At 43.3% G+C, this 23684-nt stretch overlaps 1 protein-coding gene across 1 annotated transcript in view; it reads left to right on the forward strand.

The window, feature by feature from the left end:
• The first annotated feature begins 4399 nt into the window (after positions 1-4399).
• CPSF3 (cleavage and polyadenylation specific factor 3) overlaps positions 4400-23684 on the forward strand; it is a 32556-nt gene continuing 13271 nt past the window's right edge. The window contains exons 1-9 of the mRNA XM_089672024.1: positions 4400-4536; positions 8397-8460; positions 12110-12207; positions 12914-13042; positions 18540-18717; positions 19417-19506; positions 19835-19985; positions 20791-20966; positions 22288-22446. Of these exons, the coding sequence (XP_089528150.1) occupies positions 4466-4536; positions 8397-8460; positions 12110-12207; positions 12914-13042; positions 18540-18717; positions 19417-19506; positions 19835-19985; positions 20791-20966; positions 22288-22446 (1116 nt within the window). The 5' untranslated portion in view covers positions 4400-4465. The remainder of the gene's footprint in view (positions 4537-8396; positions 8461-12109; positions 12208-12913; positions 13043-18539; positions 18718-19416; positions 19507-19834; positions 19986-20790; positions 20967-22287; positions 22447-23684) is intronic.

Consider the following 23684-nt stretch of genomic DNA (forward strand, 5'->3'; position numbering starts at 1 on the left):
TAAATCAAAACAAACATTTAAAAGTATAATTAAAAACAACGATTTTATTTATTCACTTTTTGATAGAGTGGAGAGGGATTAGATCTCCTGTCAAGTTGTATTGCTGTGTGTCCCTGTTAGTGAAATTCACCCTCTCTATTTGCCCTGGTGACTGTTATTACTGAAAGTGAAGGAAAATCCCCAATTTTGCATTGTCTCTAGAACAGGAATACAGGGGAAATCTTCCAACAGAGACTCTGAGTGCTGGAGGGATTTCCTATCAATTCCTGTTTTAGCTATGGGAAAAGAAGTAAAGGGGGCACAGATGGGAAGAAGAAAAACCTGACGGGTTATAACCCTCCCTTACTCTTTGAATTAAAAAGAGTAACCTGCATAGAGTAAGGTCCTTAATAACATATTCATTTATTATTGTATTGTACTTGCAAAAGAACTTGGTATAAGTGCATATCACAGATCATCCATAAAATCTGAAATATCTCCAACCAATGCTGCATTATTGCCAGCATAAGCACTGCCTCAGTAATGCATCCTGGCTTAGGAATCTTAAGGTCGCACCTTCTTCATCAGAGCTCATTCTTACTCTCTTAGTCTAGCCAAAATGCTTGGAGATGGGCTTTAAAGAAGAATTCCAGATATGAGTATTTTATACATAGTTACATTTTTCTAGCTTGGACCGGGGTAACTTCAGTGATCTCTACTTGCTTCTGGGTCCCATGCAGGACAACTGCATTGGGAAGAAAGTTAAGCGGGTGGCGCCATTCAGAGAATGCTTTGCATTTTCTGAAATAACGCAAAGTGTTCTCTGACTGAAATGAAGAGCTGGAGAGCAAGACACCACTGCCACATCTCTCCACTTTGTCCAATCAGAGAATGCAAAGCAGTCTTGGAGTGGTGTCCATGCCAAGCAGGCTCCATCCTATGTTTACAAAGCAGCAGGGCTGCCACTCAGGACCTGGAAGTGGAGATCTCTGCAGTAGTGGCGTTTATTTCAGTGATTACCAGCTTCCAGAGGGATCAGCCAGGTATGCCATATACATAGTTACATAGGTCCAGGCTGGAACAATGTAACCATGTATCAAATATTATACCTGGAATTCTTATTTAAAGCAAAGCTAAAGTCCCCCATTTGAAAACTGTAAACAGGCAGCTCTTTACGGCAGAAGAAACATGCTATGTGTCTGCTGCAATATAAGAAACCTACCTGCCTGTCACTTCTATTTTTAATATTGAAAAGCCATAAAAAAGGAAAAGCAGTGATGAAAAATAATACATTTTGGATTTGAGTGATGATACTGTGCACAGGATTCCTCATGGTGGGTGTTCCTGGAAGTATGAACTGTCAACTATTCCAAGCGCAGTAAGAGCCATCCATGTAGTGATTAGAAAGATATAGAAGACATAACTCCTGACTGCTGCTGTAATTAACACTTATGTAGTGAATCCAAGTACCTCAAAAGAATCAGCGCTGTGAGAGTATAAACCTTGCTAGGAGGTGTACCTTTATTGCATTAAAAGGATCACAATATGTGCGGTAGCCTGGGCAAGATGGAGGACCCATTCGCTCCTTCGATGTAACGATGTAGGGTAGAGAGTGCTCCTGTGCCCTGGTGGTGAAACACGAGACTGAGTCTGCCTTGAGCTCCTCCTGACTTCTGGAAGCCACGAGAGCCTTCCAGAACATAGAAATCCATCCTACGGAACAGCTAATTAAAGGCGAAACGCGTTGTCTAGATTACCAGCCCTGGCCACCGGTTTGAGTTCCAAGGCAGGATCCTCCCTTCCACTTCCTCCGAGATCGCGATGATGTCAGTTCCGGGACGCCATGGTCTCGTGTTTCACCACCAGGGCACAGGAGCTCAATCTGCCCTACATTGTTACATCGAAGGAACTAACGGGTCCTCCACCTTGCCCAGGCTACTTCACATATTGTGATCCTTTTAATGCAATAAAAAAGGTACACCTCCAAGTGAGGTTTATACTCACTCTCACATCGCTGATTTTTTTGAGGTATCAATCATCCATACAGTGCGCATATATATATATTTATATATATATATATATATATATATACACACACACACACACACACATATACACACATATATATATAGTTACATACATGCACACACACTGCCTTGAAAAAGTATTCCTACCCCCTAAAATTTTCTATATTTTGTCATGTTATAGCCAAAAACGTAAATGTATTTTATTGGGATTTTATGTGATAGACCAAAACAAAGTGGCACATAATTGTGAAGTGGAAGGAACATGATAAATGGTTTCTGAAAAGTGTGGCGTGCATTGGTAGTCAGCCCCCTTTACTCTGTTACCCCTAACTAAAATCTAATGGAACCAATTGCCTTCAGAAGTCACCTTATTAGTAAATACAGTCCACCTGTGTATAATTTAATCTCAGTATAAATACAGATGAATACTTTGAAGAACCACCTTTCACTGCAATTACAGCTGCAAGTCTTTTTGGGGATGTCTCTACCAACTTTGCACATCTAGAGAGTAAAGTTTTTGCCCATTCTTCTTTGCAAAATAGCTCAAGCTCTGTCAGATTGGATGGAGAGCGTCTGTGAACAGGAATTTTCAAGTTTTGTCACGGTTTCTCAATTAGATTTAGTTAATCGATTAAGACAGTGCTCCTCACTCATAATATACCTCTTCGTGTATCAGAGACAATTTTCATCTATATTTGTGCAAATAAAGGAAAAAACAATAATTAAATAAATATCGTGGTGCACTAAAATTATACCATGCAAAAACAGGGACTCAATGTCTATGTGAATAAATATATCAGGAAATGTCCATAAAAATATATAGTGAGACCATAAATATATATATTCTTCAGAAATCCTTGGTATTATTGGACTTCTGTGTTGTATAACCCAACACCCCACCCACATCAAATCCACCACCAAATTACACTCACCAGAGCTCCATGCTGGTTAAGTTATAAACCAGCTAAAAGCGCTTTGGCTCTGGGAGCAACGATTTGCAGAGGCACACGCTGACTATTGCAACTCCTTAATTTGAATCTTCATGCACTCAATTGGGATCATCAAGGAAAGAAAGAGGAATCTACATAGCGTAAAACCATTGTATTAAGTTAAAAGCTTCAGATCCACTCACATTGAAGTGTCACAGCCGACACTAGCATAAAACACATACAATAAAGTTGATCAAAGATTTGCTCTGGTCACAGTATTGACATTGGCAGCTCACCCATACGTGGTGATGTCACCTCTGAGGCCCTGTCCTACATGTTTCGTCCTCCAGAAGGCCCCGCTGTGGATCTCTGCAGCTCCTCCAGAGTTACTTGGCTGCTTCTGACTAATGCTCTCCTTGCCCGGTCTGTCAGTTTAGGTGGATGGCCATGTCTTGGTAGGTGATGGATTGAACAGTGCTCCATGAGATGTTCAAAGCTTGAAAAATGTTTTAAATAACCTAACCCTGCTTTAAACTCCACAACTTTATCCCTGACCTGTCTGGTGTGTTCCTTGGCCTTCATGATGCTGTTTGTTCACTAATGTTCTCTAACAACTTCACAGAACAGCTGTATTTGTACTGAGATTAAATTACACACAGGTGGACTCTTTTTACTAATTAGGTGACTTCTGAAAGCAATTGGTTCCACTAGATTTTAGTTAGGGGTATCAGAGTAAAGGGGGCTGAATACAAATGCACACCACACCTTTCAGATATTTATTGTAAACCATTTATCATTTTCCTTCCACTTCACAATTATGTGCCACTTTGTGTTGGTCTATCACATAAAAAAACATTTACGTTTTTGATTGTAACATGACAAAATGAGGAAAATGTCAAGGGGTATGAATACTTTTTCAAGGTGCGGTAATGTGTTCCCCTTTCCTGTTTCACCAAGTTATGAGGCATTGATGGTACACGGTGCCAATCATACCGCCATTTTGGATCAGCACCATGTGATGTCATTTGAATGTCACCATTATACTGAAGCCTGTGTGTTGATGTGTACAGGTCTGTGTTACAGGACTACCTGAACATTCTCCATGTGGGACACCTTCTAGAAGACATTGAATTACAGCCACATGACCCCGGGGAGACCCTCCACTATCACCATGGTGAACACAGCACAGCTCAGGAGAGGGATCACATCCCCGCACACTGGAGGGGGTATATATACAACACACACACCACAGGATACACAGCACATAACATCCTACCATTCTGGAAATAAAACAAAGAATGATAGCAGACACGGGGCAGCGTGACCCCAACAGTGTTGTCACCACCTACAACCACCACCACTACACCCCAATACGGACATCACCCACCTGTGAGCCAACACAGCGGAACCCTCTATACAGGGACACAGCGGAACCTATACTGAAGGACAGAGTGCGCCGGAAGTGGCCGGTATGAGACGCAGAGAGGCGGAAGAGAGGCAGACCGACTGGTAATGTGATTGAATGTAGAGATGTCTGTGAAGAGGAAAGCAGACGGAGCGATCCCGGCTGAGGAGAGCGACCAGCTTCTTATCAGACCTCTGTATGTCTGACATAGCGGTTTTTATATACTGCATCCCCCCCATACTGTGCTCTGTAAACTGGCTGTACCCCCCCAATACTGTGCTCTGTAAACTGGCTGTACCCCCCCCCCCAATACTGTGCTTTGTAAACTGGCTGTACCCCCCAATACTGTACACTGACTGTACCCCCCCATACTGTACTCTGTACACTGACTGTACCCCCCCCATACTGTACTCTGTACCCCCCCATACTGTACTCTGTACACTGACTGTACCCCCCCCCCCAATACTGTGCTCTGTAAACTGGCTGTACCCCCCAATACTGTACACTGAGTGTACCCCCCCAATACTGTACTCTGTACACTGACTGTACCCCCCCCCCGATACTGTACTCTGTACACTGACTGTACCCCCCCCCCATACTGTGCTCTGTAAACTGACTGTACCCCCCAATACTGTACTCTGTACACTGACTGTACCCCCCCATACTGTACTCTGTACACTGACTGTACCCCCCATACTGTACTCTGTACACTGACTGTACCCCCCCCCATACTGTGCTCTGTACACTGACTGTACCCCCCATACTGTACTCTGTACACTGACTGTACCCCCTCCCATACTGTGCTCTGTACACTGACTGTACCCCCCCATACTGTGCTCTGTACACTGACTGTACCCCCCCATACTGTGCTCTGTACACTGACTGTACCCCCCCCCCCATACTGTGCTCTGTACACTGACTGTACCCCCCCCCCCAATACTGTGCTCTGTAAACTGACTGTACCCCCCAATACTGTACTCTGTACACTGACTGTACCCCCCCATACTGTGCTCTGTACACTGACTGTACCCCCCCAATACTGTACTCTGTACACTGACTGTACCCCCCCCATACTGTACTCTGTACACTGACTGTACCCCCCCCCCATACTGTGCTCTGTACACTGACTGTACCCCCTCCCATACTGTGCTCTGTACACTGACTGTACCCCCCAATACTGTACTCTGTACACTGACTGTACCCCCCCCCATACTGTACTCTGTACACTGACTGTACCCCCTCCCATACTGTGCTCTGTACACTGACTGTACCCCCCCATACTGTGCTCTGTACACTGACTGTACCCCCCCATACTGTGCTCTGTACACTGACTGTACCCCCCCAATACTATGCTCTGTACACTGACTGTACTCCCCCGATACTGTGCTTTGTACACTGACTGTACCGCCCCCCGGATACTGTGCTCTGTACACTGACTGTACCCCCCCCCCGATACTATGCTCTGTACACTGACTGTACCCCCCCGATACTGTGCTCTGTACACTGACTGTACCCCCCCCCCAATACTGTGCTCTGTACACTGACTGTACCCCCCCCCCGATACTGTGCTCTGTACACTGACTGTACCCCCCCCCCCCGATACTGTGCTCTGTACACTGACTGTACCCCCCCCCCCCCGATACTGTGCTCTGTACACTGACTGTACCACCCCGATACTGTGCTCTGTACACTGACTGTACCCCCCCCCCGATACTGTGCTCTGTACACTGACTGTACCCCCATACTGTGCTCTGTACACTGACTATACCCCCTCCATTTACTGTGCTCTGTACACTGACTGTACCCCCTCCCATACTGTGCTCTGTACACTGACTGTACCCCCTCCCATACTGTGCTCTGTACACCGACTGTACCCCCCCCCAATACTGTGCTCTGTACACCGACTGTACCTTCCCAATACTGTGCTCTGTACACCGACTGTACCCCCCCAATACTGTGCTCTGTACACCGACTGTACCCCCCCCAATACTGTGCTCTGTACACCGACTGTACCTTCCCAATACTGTGCTCTGTACACCGACTGTACCCCCCCAATACTGTGCTCTGTACACTGACTGTACACCCCCCCCAATACTGTGCTCTGTACACCGACTGTACCCCCCCCCCCAATACTGTGCTCTGTACACTGACTGTACCCCCCCCCAATACTGTGCTCTGTACACTGACTGTACCCCCTCCCATACTGTTCTCTGTACACTGACTGTACCCCCATACTGTGCTCTGTACACTGACTGTACCCCCTCCCATACTGTGCTCTGTACACTGAGTGTACCCCCCCAATACTGTACTCTGTACACTGACTGTACCCCCCCGATACTGTACTCTGTACACTGACTGTACCCCCCCCCCATACTGTGCTCTGTACACTGACTGTACCCCCCCCAATACTGTGCTCTGTAAACTGACTGTACCCCCCAATTCTGTACACTGACTGTACCCCCCCATACTGTGCTCTGTACACTGACTGTACCCCCCCAATACTGTACTCTGTACACTGACTGTACCCCCCCATACTGTGCTCTGTACACTGACTGTACCCCCTCCCATACTGTGCTCTGTACACTGACTGTACCCCCCAATACTGTACTCTGTACACTGACTGTACCCCCCATACTGTACTCTGTACACTGACTGTACCCCCTCCCATACTGTGCTCTGTACACTGACTGTACCCCCCCATACTGTGCTCTGTACACTGACTGTACCCCCCCATACTGTGCTCTGTACACTGACTGTACCCCCCCCCAATACTATGCTCTGTACACTGACTGTACTCCCCCGATACTGTGCTTTGTACACTGACTGTACCCCCCCCCCCCCCCCCGGATACTGTGCTCTGTACACTGACTGTACCCCCCCCCCCCCGATACTATGCTCTGTACACTGACTGTACCCCCCCGATACTGTGCTCTGTACACTGACTGTACCCCCCCCCCGATACTGTGCTCTGTACACTGACTGTACCCCCCCCCCCCGATACTGTGCTCTGTACACTGACTGTACCCCCCCCCCGATACTGTGCTCTGTACACTGACTGTACCACCCCGATACTGTGCTCTGTACACTGACTGTACCCCCCCCCCGATACTGTGCTCTGTACACTGACTGTACCCCATACTGTGCTCTGTACACTGACTATACCCCCTCCATTTACTGTGCTCTGTACACTGACTGTACCCCCTCCCATACTGTGCTCTGTACACTGACTGTACCCCCTCCCATACTGTGCTCTGTACACTGACTGTACCCCCTCCCATACTGTGCTCTGTACACTGACTGTACCCCCTCCCATACTGTGCTCTGTACACTGACTGTACCCCCCCCCCCCAATACTGTGCTCTGTACACCGACTGTACCTTCCCAATACTGTGCTCTGTACACCGACTGTACCTTCCCAATACTGTGCTCTGTACACCGACTGTACCTTCCCAATACTGTGCTCTGTACACTGACTGTACCCCCCCCAATACTGTGCTCTGTACACTGACTGTACCCCCCCAATACTGTGCTCTGTACACTGACTGTACCCCCTCCCATACTGTTCTCTGTACACTGACTGTACCCCCATACTGTGCTTTGTGCACTGACTGTACCCCCTCCCATACTGTGCTCTGTACACTGACTGTAGCCCCTCCCGTACTGTGCTCTGTACACTGACTGTACCCCCCCCCCCCAATACTGTGCTCTGTACACTGACTGTACCCCCCCAATACTGTGTTCTGTACACTGATTGTACCCCCCTGTACTGTGCAAAGTACACTGGTTGTACCCCCCATACTGTGCTGTATAAACTCCGTGCAGCAGAGTCCTCAGTGTGTATCTCCCAGACTATTTTGTATAGACTGAGTCACTTTTGAACTTTTCTCTTGCTAGTTTGAACTAATATTTCAGATATACTTCCTGTTATCTTTAGTATTCCTTAGACCAAGCAACAGTAAAAAGTGATCTAATTAGTCTAAGCACATAATATACTGTACATGGAAGTCATTGTTCACTATTTTATCAAATATCTTCTGTTTATTATTATTTGCACAGAGGAGCTGGACAAGAAGTTGGAAGATCATGTATTATTTTAGAATTCAAAGGAAGAAAAATTATGGTAAGTGAAATTATTGGGGACTTGTTTGTGTTTAGAAATCTTGAGAGCTAATGCATACCATGTCTTCTTTAAAGACCTATCAAACCTTCAGTTTATATCGGCTAAACCAGGGCTTGACTAAAAAGTAAGGAGCCAGTTTTTTTTAGCGTAGGGTGGTTTGTCAGTGCCCGGGGCAAGGCAAGCAATTTGCACCATGTAACCCCCCTAACCCAAACTTACAGCAGAGCAACCAGTCAATAACCCCGACACAATGCCTTATAGGCTGGCCAGAAAGAATGACAATAAAAACCTGTTATGGGGGAAACTCTTTATTATTATGTTGATTGTCCTTTCACCAATTTTCACAAATTCACCCCCCCCCCCCCCCACAGACACACACATCATTCAGAAATCCCCCCCCCCACAAATTCGGTCCCCTCTATAAATTTTGCTCTATGTCCATGGCTCATCCACCTCTCCTCCTAGGACATGTAGTTGGCTGGCCGTGATCTTCTGTCTCCTGTCAGATCCACTCCAACACAGCCTGAGAATCCTGGGATTGGCCAAAACCACACACACCCTGATATCCCGCCGCGATGGGTGACAGCAGGAACGAAACGAGTGTCTGGGCATAGCCTCCGAGGAGGGTGGAGAGAGGTCAGAGGCCACACTCTTCTCTCATCGTCCCGGAGCAGCTCTGGCAAAGTTGGGAGTCAGCGGTCAGGTTCGTCCTTCCATCCACCTTGTCCGCTGTCCTGTCACATCTCCCTGGAGCGGCGCTTAGAGGCCGGCTGACAGAGTGATGGGGGTGAGATTAAGGGGCTTGGGGAAGGGGAGGTGAATGAGAGGGGATGAACGGGGGAGACTCCCCTATCCTCCACATATCAGGACCCCCCCCCCAAAATGACACCTGTATAATGTTCTACAGCTCTGTGCCTCTAATGTAGCCAGATCCTATCAGTAGGGTTCCTTGATTGCTACATCAGTCATGGTGAAGTTTTCTGTGTCTTGTCATGTTATCTAATAACATGGAGTCCTCTCACCTTCCTACTGCCCACTGGCTCCATCGCCAGCTCAGGACCGTTTCACTCTGTCTTTACTTCATAGGTTGGGTGCCGCCTCCTCTCTCGCTACCGTCACCGACAGTCCCCTGCTCATCCTGCCTCAACAGGCTCTCCTCACCCTCCCGCCAGGCCCCGCTTCAAACCTCATTCTTGTCTGAATAATGTTTCTGGATTTCAGGCAGAAGCATTATTCAGGCCAAGAGTGAATGGGCTGACAAAAAGCCTAGGTGCCAGGACGCAATTTCTAGTCGCCATGGTGAACTGGCGCCTGGGATTTGTCGAGCCCAGGGCTAAACACATTCCATATGTATCAAAACAAATGTTTTGCAGTTGATTTTCTTTCTAATCCACAGACTAAATATAAAAGCTTTTCATCTCCCCTTACTCTCTGTGGGAAGCAATGACCTCTATGTGAAGGTCCACCTTTCCCTCCTACTGAGTCAAACCAGAGAAAGTAAAGATCCTTCCGTAAATAATGCTGGCAGGGAACAGTGTTTCTGTTCAGGCTTTGGCTTCCAACTAAAAGACAAAATGGACTGTAAGACTTTGTACACCTTTTGTTATGATGCACTGCAATGTATTTAGCTGATTTAAACTGAAGGTTTTTAAGGACTGTATATCCTTGTTATCCAGTTTTTTGCTGGAATTTGCATATGCCTCTTGGCATTAGAGTGAAAGTACAAGTCCTATCTAGTGTGTGGCATGACGTGCTGGGACTTTGTAGCAGCAAAAGCTTGTCACCGAACCCAAATCCTCCCATAAAATAAGGCAGAGTTTGAATGTACAGTATCTGCCAGAAGTGAGTACACCCCTCATATTTTTGTAAATATTTTATTATATCTTTTCATGTGACAACACTGAAGAAATGACACTTTGCTACAATGTGATGTACTGAGTGTACAGCTTGTATAACAGTGTAAATTTGCTGTCCCCTCCAAATAACTCAACACATAGCCATTAATGTCTAAACCGCTGGCAACAAAAGTGAGTACACCCCTAAGTGAAAATGTCCAAATTGGGCCCAGAGTGTCAATATTTTGTGTGACCACCATTATTTTACAGCACTGCCTTAACCCTCTTGGGCATGGAGTTCACCAGAGATTCACAGGTTGCCACTGGAGTCCTCTTCCACTCTTCCATGACGACATCACGGAGCTGGTGGATGTTAGAGACCTTGTGCTTCTCCACCTTCCGTTTGAGGATGCCCCACAGGTGCTCAATAGGGTTTAGGTCAGGAGACATGCTTGGCCAGTCCATCACCTTTACCCTCAGCAAGGCAGTGGTCGTCTTGGAGGTGTGTTTGGGGTCGTTATCATACTTATCATATCCACCCATCCACCCATCATATCCTGCAGCCCAGTCTCTGAAGGGAGGGGATAGACTCTGCTTCAGTATGTCACAGTACATGTTGGCATTCATGGTTCCCTCAATGAATTGTAGCTCCCCAGTGCCAGCAGCACTCATGTAGCCCCAGACTATGACACTCCCACCATGCTTGACTGTAGGGAAGACACACTTGTCTTTGTACTTCTCACCTGGTTGCCGCCACACACGCTTGACACCATCTGAACCATATACGTTTATCTTGGTCTCATCAGACCACAAGATATGATTCCAGTAATCCATGTTCTTAGTGTGCTTGTCTTCAGCAAACTGTTTACAGGTTTTCTTGTGCATCATCTTTAGAAGAGGCTTCCTTCTGGGACGACAGCCATGCAGACCAATTTGATGCAGTGTGCGGCGTATGGTCTGAGCACTGACAGGCTGACCCCCACCCCTTCAACCTCTGCAGCAATGCTGCCAGCGCTCATACGTCTATTTCCCAAAGAAAACCTCTGGATATGATGCTGAGCACGTCGGCTCAACTTCTTTGGTCGACCATGGCGAGGCCTGTTCTTAGTGGAACCTGTCCTGTTAAACCGCTGTATGGTCCTGGCCACTGTGCTGCAGCTCAGTTTCAGGGTCTTGGCAATCTTCTTATAGCCTAGGCCATCTTAATGTAGAGCAACAATTCTTTTTTTCAGATCCTCAGAGAGTTCTTTGCCATGAGGTGCCATGTTAAACTTCCAGTGACCAGTATGAGAGAGTGAGAGCGATCACACCAAATTTAACACACCTGCTCCCCATTTACACATGAAACCTTGTAACAGTAACAAGTCACATGACACCGGGGAGGGAAAAAGGCTAATTGGGCCCAATTTGGAAATTTTCACTTAGGGGGTGTACTCACTTTTGTTGCCAGTGGTTTAGGCATTAATGGCTGTGTGTTGAGTTATTTTGAGGGGACAGCAAATTTACATTGTTATACAAGCTGTACACTCACTACTTTACATTGTAGCAAAGTGTCATTTCTTCAGTGTTGTCACATGAAAAGATATAATAAAATATTCACAAAAATGTGAGGGGTGTACTTCTGTGAGATACTGTATATGTCTTACATGAACTCTCTCTTCTATTTTTGTATGCATATGTAGTAATCATTATTTAATAATAATTTTGTCATAACAATGCCATGTTGTACAAAGATTCTAGAGAAAATGAGCCATAATTTCAAGTATATAGTGCTTTTCATTTTTAAGTGCTAATTATTTTGTTTCTTCTTTTAGCTGGACTGTGGGATTCACCCTGGCTTAGAAGGAATGGATGCCCTACCATATATTGATTTGATTGATCCTGCAGAGATTGATTTACTTCTAATTAGTCAGTAAGTAAAATGTTAGTGGTGAGCCCATCAGGTCGGGTTGTAAAAAAAACATGCATTTAGTTTTGACACTGAAGAGCTGGCCTTCCTAAGGGGACTTTTTGTGCAGTAAGATGTCCACAAAAAGTTAATTCAGTATTGATTATTAAAATTGTATATTTATTAAGGTAATATAAAAAGTCTCTTTTAGAATATGAAGACTCAGACAAACATATAAAGGCGATTGTACAATAGAAAATAATGATCAGTATTTGTATAGCTCAAATGAACCTAAAAAGTAGAGCGCTGTGAGCAGCACCTGACACGTTTAAAGAAATGATCTCTTCTTCGGGGGTATGTTCTTAGTTCACAGTTCTCTTCTTACTTGGACTGTTTTTAATATACCAAAAGATGTTAAGGTGCTGAAATATGCTGCCACCCCACAAGTGTCACCGCAGATGGTTGACCCAGGATCCCAGGTGTTCAGCCACATTGAAGTCACCCATATGGAGAGAAGGGCACCACCGAATTCTCAGAGTATAAAAATAAGTTATGTCCAATTTAATAGTGTAAACTCAGGGCCAGCAATATTGGGATGATGTTAGTCTTAAGAGATTTCTTTGACAAATATAAGCCGTGAGGAATTTACGAGTGTGTACACTGGCAGACACCGTGGTCCAAGAAAAACATTGTTCAAATAATGGTCATGTTTATATCTTTCCCTTGCTAGTTTCCATTTGGATCACTGTGGAGCTCTACCTTGGTTTCTCCAGAAGACCAGCTTTAAAGGCAGAACCTTTATGACGCATGCCACTAAGGCGATATACCGATGGCTTTTGTCTGATTATGTAAAAGTCAGGTAATTCAAACCACTATTATATACTTTTTGTTTATCTTTAGCCAATGTTTTCTTACAATCCGTGGTAGATAGCAACATTATGTCTGGAGATGTCAGCTATAACAGAATTACTGAAAACTGAAATATCCTGATTGGGTAGCGCTGACCTTTAAGGTTTAACCAATATGACCAAGCAAAGGACAAATTAATAGAGTCCACTGGCTCACCTGATAATTAGCGATGCAGATTCTGTAACCTAAAGCATAGAAACATAAGAGAATGATCAATGGTATAGGACCTACTGATAAAAGTGGTTATTTAGGGATCCATGCAGCATGACTTACAAAAGTTTATAATAAAAACTCATCAAAAATAATCTAACACATAAAAATAGAAAAATACCGCCTTCACCTTTCACCACTAAAATTTGACAACGTTGTCAAACAACCATGAAGTCCGGACTGCAGTACCTAATGAGCCAGTTTATCATACTTTTACAATTGAACTTCCACAGTAGATGATGCCAATATTACAACAAAGCCTCCAAAACCCATTAGTAAACACTATTAAATTCTAGGTACAAATGCCTGTAACAAGAAAGGAAACTTTACTGTGCTTCAGCTCGGTGGCGTTCCTCAAAAAAATTCATATATGGCCACTAGTATACAATCGGCAATTATAGAGCTCTAAACTGCTATGAAAAATATATGGGACTCGTAGTATGGTATATCCAAAAGTCTGAAGTGAAAATCCAGAAATATATTGAGCATTATAGATGCAGTCAATCTGCCCTGTAGTAAAATATAATGTCCCTGAAGGATAAATGCATCGAAGTAAGTACAATATAGCCAAAACAAGCAGAAGATATCAGCACATTAAGAACTCTTTCACATAGGTGTCGAGAAAAGGTGGTTGGGTTGCGTTTTTAATGCTTCCCGAATGCCTATCAATGGCACTCAAAATTGTTACAGTAGGGAGCTAATGAATGTGTTCACACTGCAGCGTTAGCGTTGCTTCGCGTTGTTGGGAGGCAAAAATAACGCTGTCTGCAGAGTTTGGCAGGTGTTAACTCTTTGCAACTGCCTCCATTCACTTCTATTGAAACGCACCAAAACCACACTTTAAATGCACTGTAATCGCACCTGTGATGTTTTACCGTGCAGTTGCAAAGCGTGATGATTGATCATTTCCCATTTTAGCCTTGTAAGAAAGAAAAAAAAAAACACACAGGGCTCTTGTGAAGTGTTGCCTGACGCAATGTGAATGCCTGTATGACATATGCAAAATGCTCATTAATGCTATAGGTGCATAGATGCGCTTTTTAGGCTGCTTTAAAATGTAATCTCAGTGTGAAAGAGCCAATAGTGAAAAAGCAGAAGGAATAGCTAGAAAATAGTATTAATTTGCCAAGCTGGATAGCATGGGAGCATGCAAATCAAGCTGTAATCATTTGTCCTTCAGTCCAGGATTGGCAAACAGTGGGGAAAATAATTATCTGACCCCCTGCAGATTTTGTCAGTTTGTCCACTTACAAAGTAATGGAAGATCTATAATATTTATCATAGGTGTATTTTAAATGATAGAGAGAATATCAACCAAACATCCAGAAAAAACACATGATACAAATGTTATAAATTGAGGTGCAGTTCAGTGAGTAAAATAAGTATTTGATCCCCAAGCAAAACATGACTTGGTACTTGGTGGAGAAACAGAGGTAAAACGTTTCTTGTAAGACGAAACAGAGGTAAGACATTTCTTGTAGTTGGTTACCAGATTTGCACACATCTCAGGAGGGATTTTGGTCCACTCTTCTTTACGGATCTTCTCTAAATCCTTAAGATTTCTTGGCTGTCGCTTGGCAGCTTGAAGTTTCAACTCCTTCCATAAATTTCCTATAGGATTAAGGTTTGGAGACTGGCTAGGCCACTTCACGTGCATCTTCTTGAGCCACTCCTTTGGTGCCTTGGCAGTATATTTTGGGTCATTGTCATGCTGGAAGACCCATCCACAACCCATCCTTCAGTGTTCTGGAAGAAAGAAGGTTCTCATCCAAGATTTTACAATACATGACCCCGTCCATTGGCCCCTCAATGCAGCAAAGTTGGCCTGTAACTTTAGCAAAGAAAAAGTCCCAATGCATAATGTTTCTACCTCCATACTTGACTGTAGAGATTCTGTTCTTAGGGTCATAGTCAGCATTTTTATTCCTCCAAACATGGCGAGTCGAGTTAATGCCAAAGAGCTCAATTTTGACCACAGCACTTTCTCTGTATCCTTCTCTGAATCATGTAGATGTTCATTGGCAAACTTCAGATGGCCCTGTACATGTACCTTGAGTAGGGGGACCTTGCGGGTGCTGCAGGACTTCAGTCCATGGCGGCGTATTGTGTTACCAATGGTTTGTTTGGTGACTGTGGTCCCAACTGCCTTGAGATCATTCACAAGCTCCTCTTCTGTAGTTCTGGGCTGATCCCTCACTTTTCTCATGATCATCCTTACCCCATGAGGTGAAATCTTGCATGGAGCTCCAGACTGAGGGCAATTGATGGTTATTTTGTATTTCTTCCATTTGTGAATAATCGCTCCAACAGTTGTCTCCTTCTCACCAAGCTGTTTGGTAATGGTCTTGTATCCCATTCCAGCCTTGTGCAGGTCTACAATCTTGTTCCTGATGTCATTTGACAGCTATTTGGTCATTTGCCTATGATGGTGAGGTTGTAATGGAAGAAAGAAATTCTGTGGACAGGTGTCTTTTATACACATTTGTTGTTAGGAGCATCTTCTTTGACAGGACTAACCTGTGTACCACATGAGCACATAGCTAGTCTGTGGGAGCCAGAATTATTGCTGGTTGGTAGGGGATCAAATACTTATTTTACTCACTGAACTGCAACTCAATTTATAACATTTTGTATAATGAGTTTTTTCTGTATTTTTGGTTTAAGTTCTGTCTCTATCATTTAAAATACACCTGTGATAAAAATTATAGACCCTTCATTTCTTTGTAAGTGGGCAAACTTACAAAATCTGCAGGGGATCAAATAATTATTTTCCCACTGTAACTTATGTATGAGACACTGAATCCCATATGTTTTTCATAGCCATTTAGAGCTCTATAATTGGCGATTTTGTGTGTGTGTGTGTGTGTGTGTGTGTGTGTTAAATAGATTCATTCAGTGTTTTTTTTTGTGATTGGCATCAGCTAATCACATGACACAGATGGGTTGTGACTGGCCCAGTCTGTACCATGTGATCATTGTGACCACTTACAGCTAGCAACCCAATTGTACGCAATGGATGGCATGAAAGGAAGCCATCGATTGTTTACAATTGTCACGTGACCTGCCGTGAGCGGTCATATGGAACTGGCAACGGGCCTGTACACAGCTCGATCATTGGCTGTACCCAGATGACAGATCTCGCCGCAGCGCTGCCCCGCAGGAAGCAATCCGACAGGACATCATATGACGCCCAACCGGATCAACAAAAGTCCTGCTTGACCATCAATTTGCTATTGACCAGGCGGGAACTGGTTAAAAATTAAAAACTGAAATATCACAGTGGCATAAGTATTCAGACCCTTTGCAACAACACTTGAAATTTAGCTCAGGTACCTCCCATTTCTCTTGATCAGTGCTACACCTTGATTGGAGTCCTCCTGTAAATTAATTTAAAAAGGCATACACTGCTCTATAAAAGACCTCACAGCTGACAAAGCATAGTGAATCAGATCAAAAGCCATGCGATGAAAGGATCTGCCTGCAGAGACACTATTCTTGCAAGGCACAGATCTGGAGAAGGCTACAAAAACTCCTCTTGGAGTTTGCAAAAAAGCTTTTGCAAACTCCAAGCAGGCTTTCATGTGGTTTGCACTGAGGAGAGGCTTCTGTCTAGCCACTCTGCCATAATGCCCAGATCGGTGGAGGGCTGCAGTGATGTTTGTCCATCTAGAATTTTATCCCATCTCCACACAGGACCTCTTGGAGCACAGAGTGACCAGCAGGTTCTTGGTCACCTCTTACTAGGGCCCTTCTACCCAATTGCTCAGTTTGGCTGGGCGAACAGCTCTTTGAAGAGTCCTGGTTGTGCCAAACTTCTTCCATTTTTAAATTATGGAGACCAATGTGCTCCTGGGAACCTTCAGTGCAGCAGAACATTTTTGTACCCTTCCCCAGATCTGTGCCTTGCAATAATTGTGCCTCTGAGCTCTTCAGGCAGTTCCTTTGACCTAATTGCTTTTCCTCTGATACAGTATGCATTTGACAGCTGCTGAGGCCTTTTATAGAGAGGTGTATGCCTTTCCAAATCATGTCCAATCAATTTAATTTACCACAGGTGGACTCCAAACAAGGCGAAGAAACATCTCAGCAACGATCAAGAGAAATGGGAGGCACCTAACTTAAATTTCAAGTGTTGTTGCAAAGGAAATTGTCCAAAATGTCTTGGCATGCTGACATCTTAAGAGTTCCCTTCACTGGAACTAAGGGGCCAAGCCCAACCCCTGAAAGACAACCCTACACCATAATGCCCCCTCCACTAACCTTTACACTTGGCACAATGCAGTTAGGCAAGTACTGTTCTCCTGGCAACCGCCAAACCCAGACACGTCCATTGGATTGCCAGACAGAGAAGCGTAATTCATCACTCCACAGAACACGTCTCCACTCCTCTAGAGTTCAGTGGCGGCGTGCTTTGCACCACTGCATCCGACGCTTTGTCTTGCACTTGGTGATGTAAGGCTTGGATGCAGCTGCTCGGCCATGGAAACCCATTCCATGAAGCTCTCTACACACTGTTGTGCTAATCTGAAGGCCATATGAAGTTTGGAGGTCTTTATCTATTGACTCTTCAGACATTTTGTTACTTCTACGCACTGTGCGCATGAGCATGCGCTGACCCCGCTCTGTCATTTTTCTGGCCTACCACTTCGTGGCTTAGTTTCTGTTGTTCCCAGTTGCTTCCACTTTGTTATAATCCCACTAACAGTTGGCCATGTAATATTTAGTAGCAAGGAAATGTCACGAATGGACTTATTGCAGAGGTGACAACCTATCCCGGTACCACGCTTGAATTCACTGAGCTCCCGAGAGCGACCCATTCTTTCACAAATGATTGTAGAAGCAGTCTGCATGCCTAGGTGCTTGATTTTATACACCTGTGGCCATGGAGGTGATTGGAACATCTGAATCCAATGATTTGGAGGGGTGCCCTAATACTTTTGGCAATATAATGTATATGCACACACAGTATATTGGTGCTTGTGTATTCTATGTATTATATAGCCTCTCACCTTGTGACTTGCTACAAAGTGGCATTGCTGCAGTTGAATATTTAGGGAGGTGAGACTCTCTGTGGCAGACTGACATCTTAGCCTAGAAAAGTATTGTAACTGGAGTGATTGCTATTTAATAGTAAAATTACAGATTTTTATGAAAAAGATACTGTAGGTGTATAATATCATGTCAGAATTTATTCATGGAAAGGTCCACTGGCACAATATTTTTTTTTTTTCTTTCAGTAATATCTCTGCAGACGACATGCTATATACAGAGACTGACTTGGAGGAAAGCATGGACAAAATCGAGACTATCAATTTCCATGAAGTGAAAGAAGTAGCTGGAATAAAGTTCTGGTGCTACCATGCTGGCCATGTTTTGGGAGCTGCCATGTTTATGATAGAAATTGCAGGTGTTAAAGTGAGTAATTTATTGCAGGAAAGTTATGTGTTTGCAAGACTTTATGAATTTTTTACAAGTGAATATTTTGCAGTGCTGGACCATCTTGCAGCTGTACCACTAGGTACCTATTGGAGTGCTAGTAGAAGTTTATACTTCAAATATTCTTCCTATGGAGTAGCAGGACTGTATAGGCTTTTGCATATTTATGTTGTTTGGGTGTTTATCTGCTGCTAATGCACCAACAGAGGTAGTTAACAAAAGCATGTCTTTGAAAAGTTGTTACTTTTAAGACTTGCCAATATGGCTATGGTTTTCCTTACTGGTTAAAGGAATGCTTTCCTGACCAGATCAGACTGTGTCCCTCAAGATCATAATATCAGGCTAGAACTCCACATCGGCAGCGAGAATTTGTTGATGTTAAAGTGCATTCTTAATTCAGATGGCAAATCAGCTAATAGAATCATATCAGGTTATGATTTTCCATGAAAGATTTATTTTAGGTTCTCATATTGTACAGGAGACAGTTTCATGTTTACAATATGCCCAGCTGTGTAGCATTACTGCATCTATGTTGTCTCCAAATGTAAACTATATGTGAATCTATTTCCTATGCATGTTTTACTAATATTTCAATCTCTCATTCAGATGTGAATGGCATATAATGACACTAGTGTCTTCTACTGTGTTCAAAGTTTTTATTTCCTTTTGGTTTTCTAGTTGCTGTACACTGGTGATTTCTCCAGACAAGAGGACAGACATCTAATGGCAGCTGAAATCCCAAATATCAAGCCAGATATTCTTATTATTGTACGTATTGCTTTATTTTATTTATTGGATTAATCATAACTTGTCTGGCATGTTAAATGTAGACAAATAAGTGTGCTAGACTATAGTCAGTGGAAATACGATCAGGAGGATATCTGCTGTCGAAACTGGGACCTAGTCCTAGATAATCATTTTCAAAACAAAGCAATCAGCCAGCTATAAGTGTGACCGTGTCATTTGTCACTCATAATGAAATTACTGTATATCTTTAATCGCTTAATGAACCTTATACTTTTGGTTGGTGGGTTTACAATTTTTGACCTTTTCACTATCATACAGTAATGCTAAGACCCCTTGTGTCTGTTTGCAGGAGTCCACATATGGCACACACATACATGAAAAGCGAGAGGAGAGGGAAGCACGCTTCTGTAACACTGTGCATGATATTGTAAACCGAGGAGGAAGAGCTCTCATCCCTGTGTTTGCTTTGGGGAGAGCACAGGAGCTTCTGTTGATATTAGGTAAGGCAGATATTGGATACATTTTATGTAAATAGAAGCAATATCATATAACAAAAATGGTCTTTAATTGTTGCCTGAATAAAATAAGGGCTTCTGTTATTGATCTTTTGAAAATGCGAATTGATTGGCTGTTATACTGACACACTAGGTTTGCTTAATTTACTACTGACCAAGGACAATTATGTATATATTCTTTTCTGTGCTTTCCTACAGGAAAAGAAAACATCAGCTTTAATGCTGCCCTAGTTATCTAAGCATTATTCCTGGTTTACACCAGTGTGACTTGACCGTTCAATGTCGCATGACAAGTTATGCCCCATTTTCAGCAGTTCAAATCGGTGTGACTCAAGTTGCCGCAACTTTGAAAAAGTTCCTGTACTATTTCTGTGCAACTTCAATGTGACTTGCATTGACATCTGTTAAATGAAGGCACACAGAATGTCAGCAAGCTGCAATGAAATAGCACTGAATAGTCAGCTTTTGCACTGAGTACTGCGATTTCAAAGCTGCATTGGTGTTAACCAGGGCTTAGAGAGACAAGTAAGAGATAATACTGGATTGCAGCATTTGTGTTGACACTTGTGTAACATTGTAGTGTGCAGTTTTAAAAAGAGCTGTCATTAGATTTGGACTTTTAACTAGAGGCAGAACTATATTTTGGTACTGTAGGTACTAATTAAACTATACTATTATGAATGTTCATTTTTCTTCTCCGGAATGTTCCTAAGGATTTAGCACTATATTTGTTCTGTACTGTATTTCTATAATAATCACTGTTTTGTGTTTTTGCATGTTCTTCCTTTAGATGAATACTGGCAGAATCACCCTGAGCTCCATGACATCCCTATCTACTATGCCTCTTCCCTGGCAAAGAAATGTATGGCCGTCTACCAGACCTATGTCAATGCCATGAACGACAAAATCCGCAAACAGATCAACATCAACAACCCCTTCGTCTTTAAACACATCAGCAATCTCAAGGTTTCATATTTATATCCATGCTGCATTTTTGTTTTTCCAGGTGGCTTAAAGTGTATGTCTAAGTGCTGGGCAGGGGGAAAAAAAGCATTCAGAACATCTTTGCAAGCCATGCACATTCTCAGAGCTTTGTCACTTTAAAAATGCTGCAAATACAGACAAATGCTATTTAAACTGTCATAAAGCCATTGAGCTGTTAACTTTCTGTAATAAGCTGACTAAACTGCCTCTCCAAAGCACTGTTTTCATCCCTGTCTGAGTTTTTCCCTGCTGGACTACAAAACAACTCCCTCTCTCCTCATCCCCATGACATACTGGGGAGGTAACTAGCTGGGGAAAACAGAATGGAGCTGGCATTGCTGCTCATGATTTCAGCGCAGCAGAGGTATCTTTGTAAGTCTACTACCACTTAGGAGCTCACTGGATTTCTCTTGAGTTCAGCAGGTATTTTTTTCCTGCATTGGTGGGCTATCTTGGATGTGTTTTTTTATTATTATTATTATTCTCAGATGTGTACTTTGATGGTATGGTGAAATACACAATAAGCTCCCTTAGTAGTCAAGTACAGTATGTAGTCAGACATAATTGTTCCTACATATGAATGCTTGGCAAAGAAGACTAGAGTGTTGTGCACAGCAGTCTATCAGTTTCCATGAAATCTTCCCAGCTGGGATGAACAGGTTTGAATGTTGTGGTGGCAGTATTAGCAAGTGGGTTTGCTGCGGAGGAACATCTACCTTAAGCCTGGTACACAAAATGAGAATATCGGATGCCTAATCGTCCATTTTTTTTTTTTTTGCATGCTAGTCTCATATCGAAAATCAATAGGTTACCTGAGTTACAATTCTCGTAAGACAGAATACAACTTCCCACTATGATGTAATGTATTCTTTCGTTTCCAAGCATTCACGGTCTTGGTCACTCTCTTTTTTTTTTTTCTTTTTTCTTTTTTTTTTTTTTACAGATGAATCCTGTACTGATTTCGTGCTTGTCTCTGAATAATTTTGCATGAACTGTCTTGATCAGCTCTCAAAAGCTGTGTAGTAACGATCAAATTATTGGACGATCGCTTCGAAAGTGTTTTTTTATTTTTCCATCTGAATTTCTTGTTGTGTGTACTAGAGTTTACAGGTGTTTGGGGTTAGCCACTTAATGTGCTGAGTAATATTTGTAATCTAACATAACTTGTATAAGACCATATTATCTATGAGATTTGTTCAAGAGAGTTACTTTCAGATGTGTGTTTTTTTGTTTTTTTTTTTTATCATCTGTTGTTCCTTCAATTAACGTGTGTGCTCAGTGTATATTGCATTTCTGTTTTTAGAGCATGGATCATTTTGATGACATTGGGCCCAGTGTGGTTATGGCATCCCCTGGTATGATGCAGAGTGGTCTATCCCGTGAGCTGTTTGAGAGCTGGTGTACAGACAAGAGGAATGGAGTCATTATCGCCGGATACTGTGTAGAAGGCACCCTGGCAAAAGTATGTACATGAGCCATGCACAGCAATTCTGCTGGTGTGCCTGCCATTATGTAGAGGTTTCTGAAAATATACAGAATGTCAGAAATCTAAATTGTCTGCTGTGAATATTGCCTTTAACCTTTTCACTGCTAAGGCAACAAAATGTAAAAAAAATACACACACACATACACACACTTGAAAAAGTACTCATACACCTTGAAATTTTCCACATTTTGTCATGTTACAACCAGAATCATAAATGTATTTTATTGGGATTTTATGTGGTAGACCGGCAGAAAGTGGCCCATAATTGTGCAGTGGAAAGAAAATGATACAGTGCATCCAGAAAGTATTCACAGCGCTTAACTTTTGCCACATTTTGTTATGTTACAGCTTTATTCCAAAATGGATTAAATGTATTTTTTTCCTCAACATTCTGCAAACAATACCCCTTTATGGCAACATGAAATAAGTTAGTTTTGAAATCTTTGCAATTTATTAAAAATGAAAAACGAAAATAACCACATGTACATAAGTATTCACAGCCTTTTCCATGACACTCAGAATTGAGCTCTGGTGCATCCTGTTCCCACTGATCATCCTTGAGATGTTTCCACAACTTGATTGGAGTCCACCTGTGGGTAATTCAGTTGATTGGCCATGATTAGGAAAGGCATAAATCTGTCTATATAAGGTCCCACAGTTGACAGTGCATGTCAGAGCACAAACCAAGCCATGAAATCCAAGGAATTGTCCGTAGACCTCCAAGACAGGAATGTATCAAGGCACAGATCTGGGGAAGGGTACAAATTTTTGCAGCATTGAAGGTCCCAATGAGCACAGTGGCCTCCATCATCCATAAATGGAAGAAGTTTGGAACCACCAGGAATCTTGTTAGAGTGGGCTGCCCGGCCAAAATGAGCAATCGAGGGAGAAGGGCCTTAGCCAGGGAGGTTACCAAGCACCCTATGGTGACTCTAAAAGAGCTCCAGCGTTTCTCTGTGGAGAGAGAAGAACATTCCAGAAGAAAAACCATCTCTGAAGCACTCCACCAATCAGGCCTGTATGGTAGAGTGGCCAGACGGAAGCCATTCCTCAAGAAAAGGCAAATGGCAGCCCGCCTGGAGTTTGCCAAAAGGCACCTGAGGGACTCTCGGACCATGAGAAACAAAACTCTCTGGTCTGAGGAAACAAAGATTGAACCCTTTGGCCTGAATGCCAAGCGTCATATCTGTAGGAAACCAGGCACCACTCACCAC

This window comes from Staurois parvus, unplaced genomic scaffold, assembly GCF_062004578.1.
Source record: "Staurois parvus isolate SC_StPar_1 unplaced genomic scaffold, SC_StPar_1.0 ptg000118l, whole genome shotgun sequence".
NCBI classification, from domain to species: domain Eukaryota; kingdom Metazoa; phylum Chordata; class Amphibia; order Anura; family Ranidae; genus Staurois; species Staurois parvus.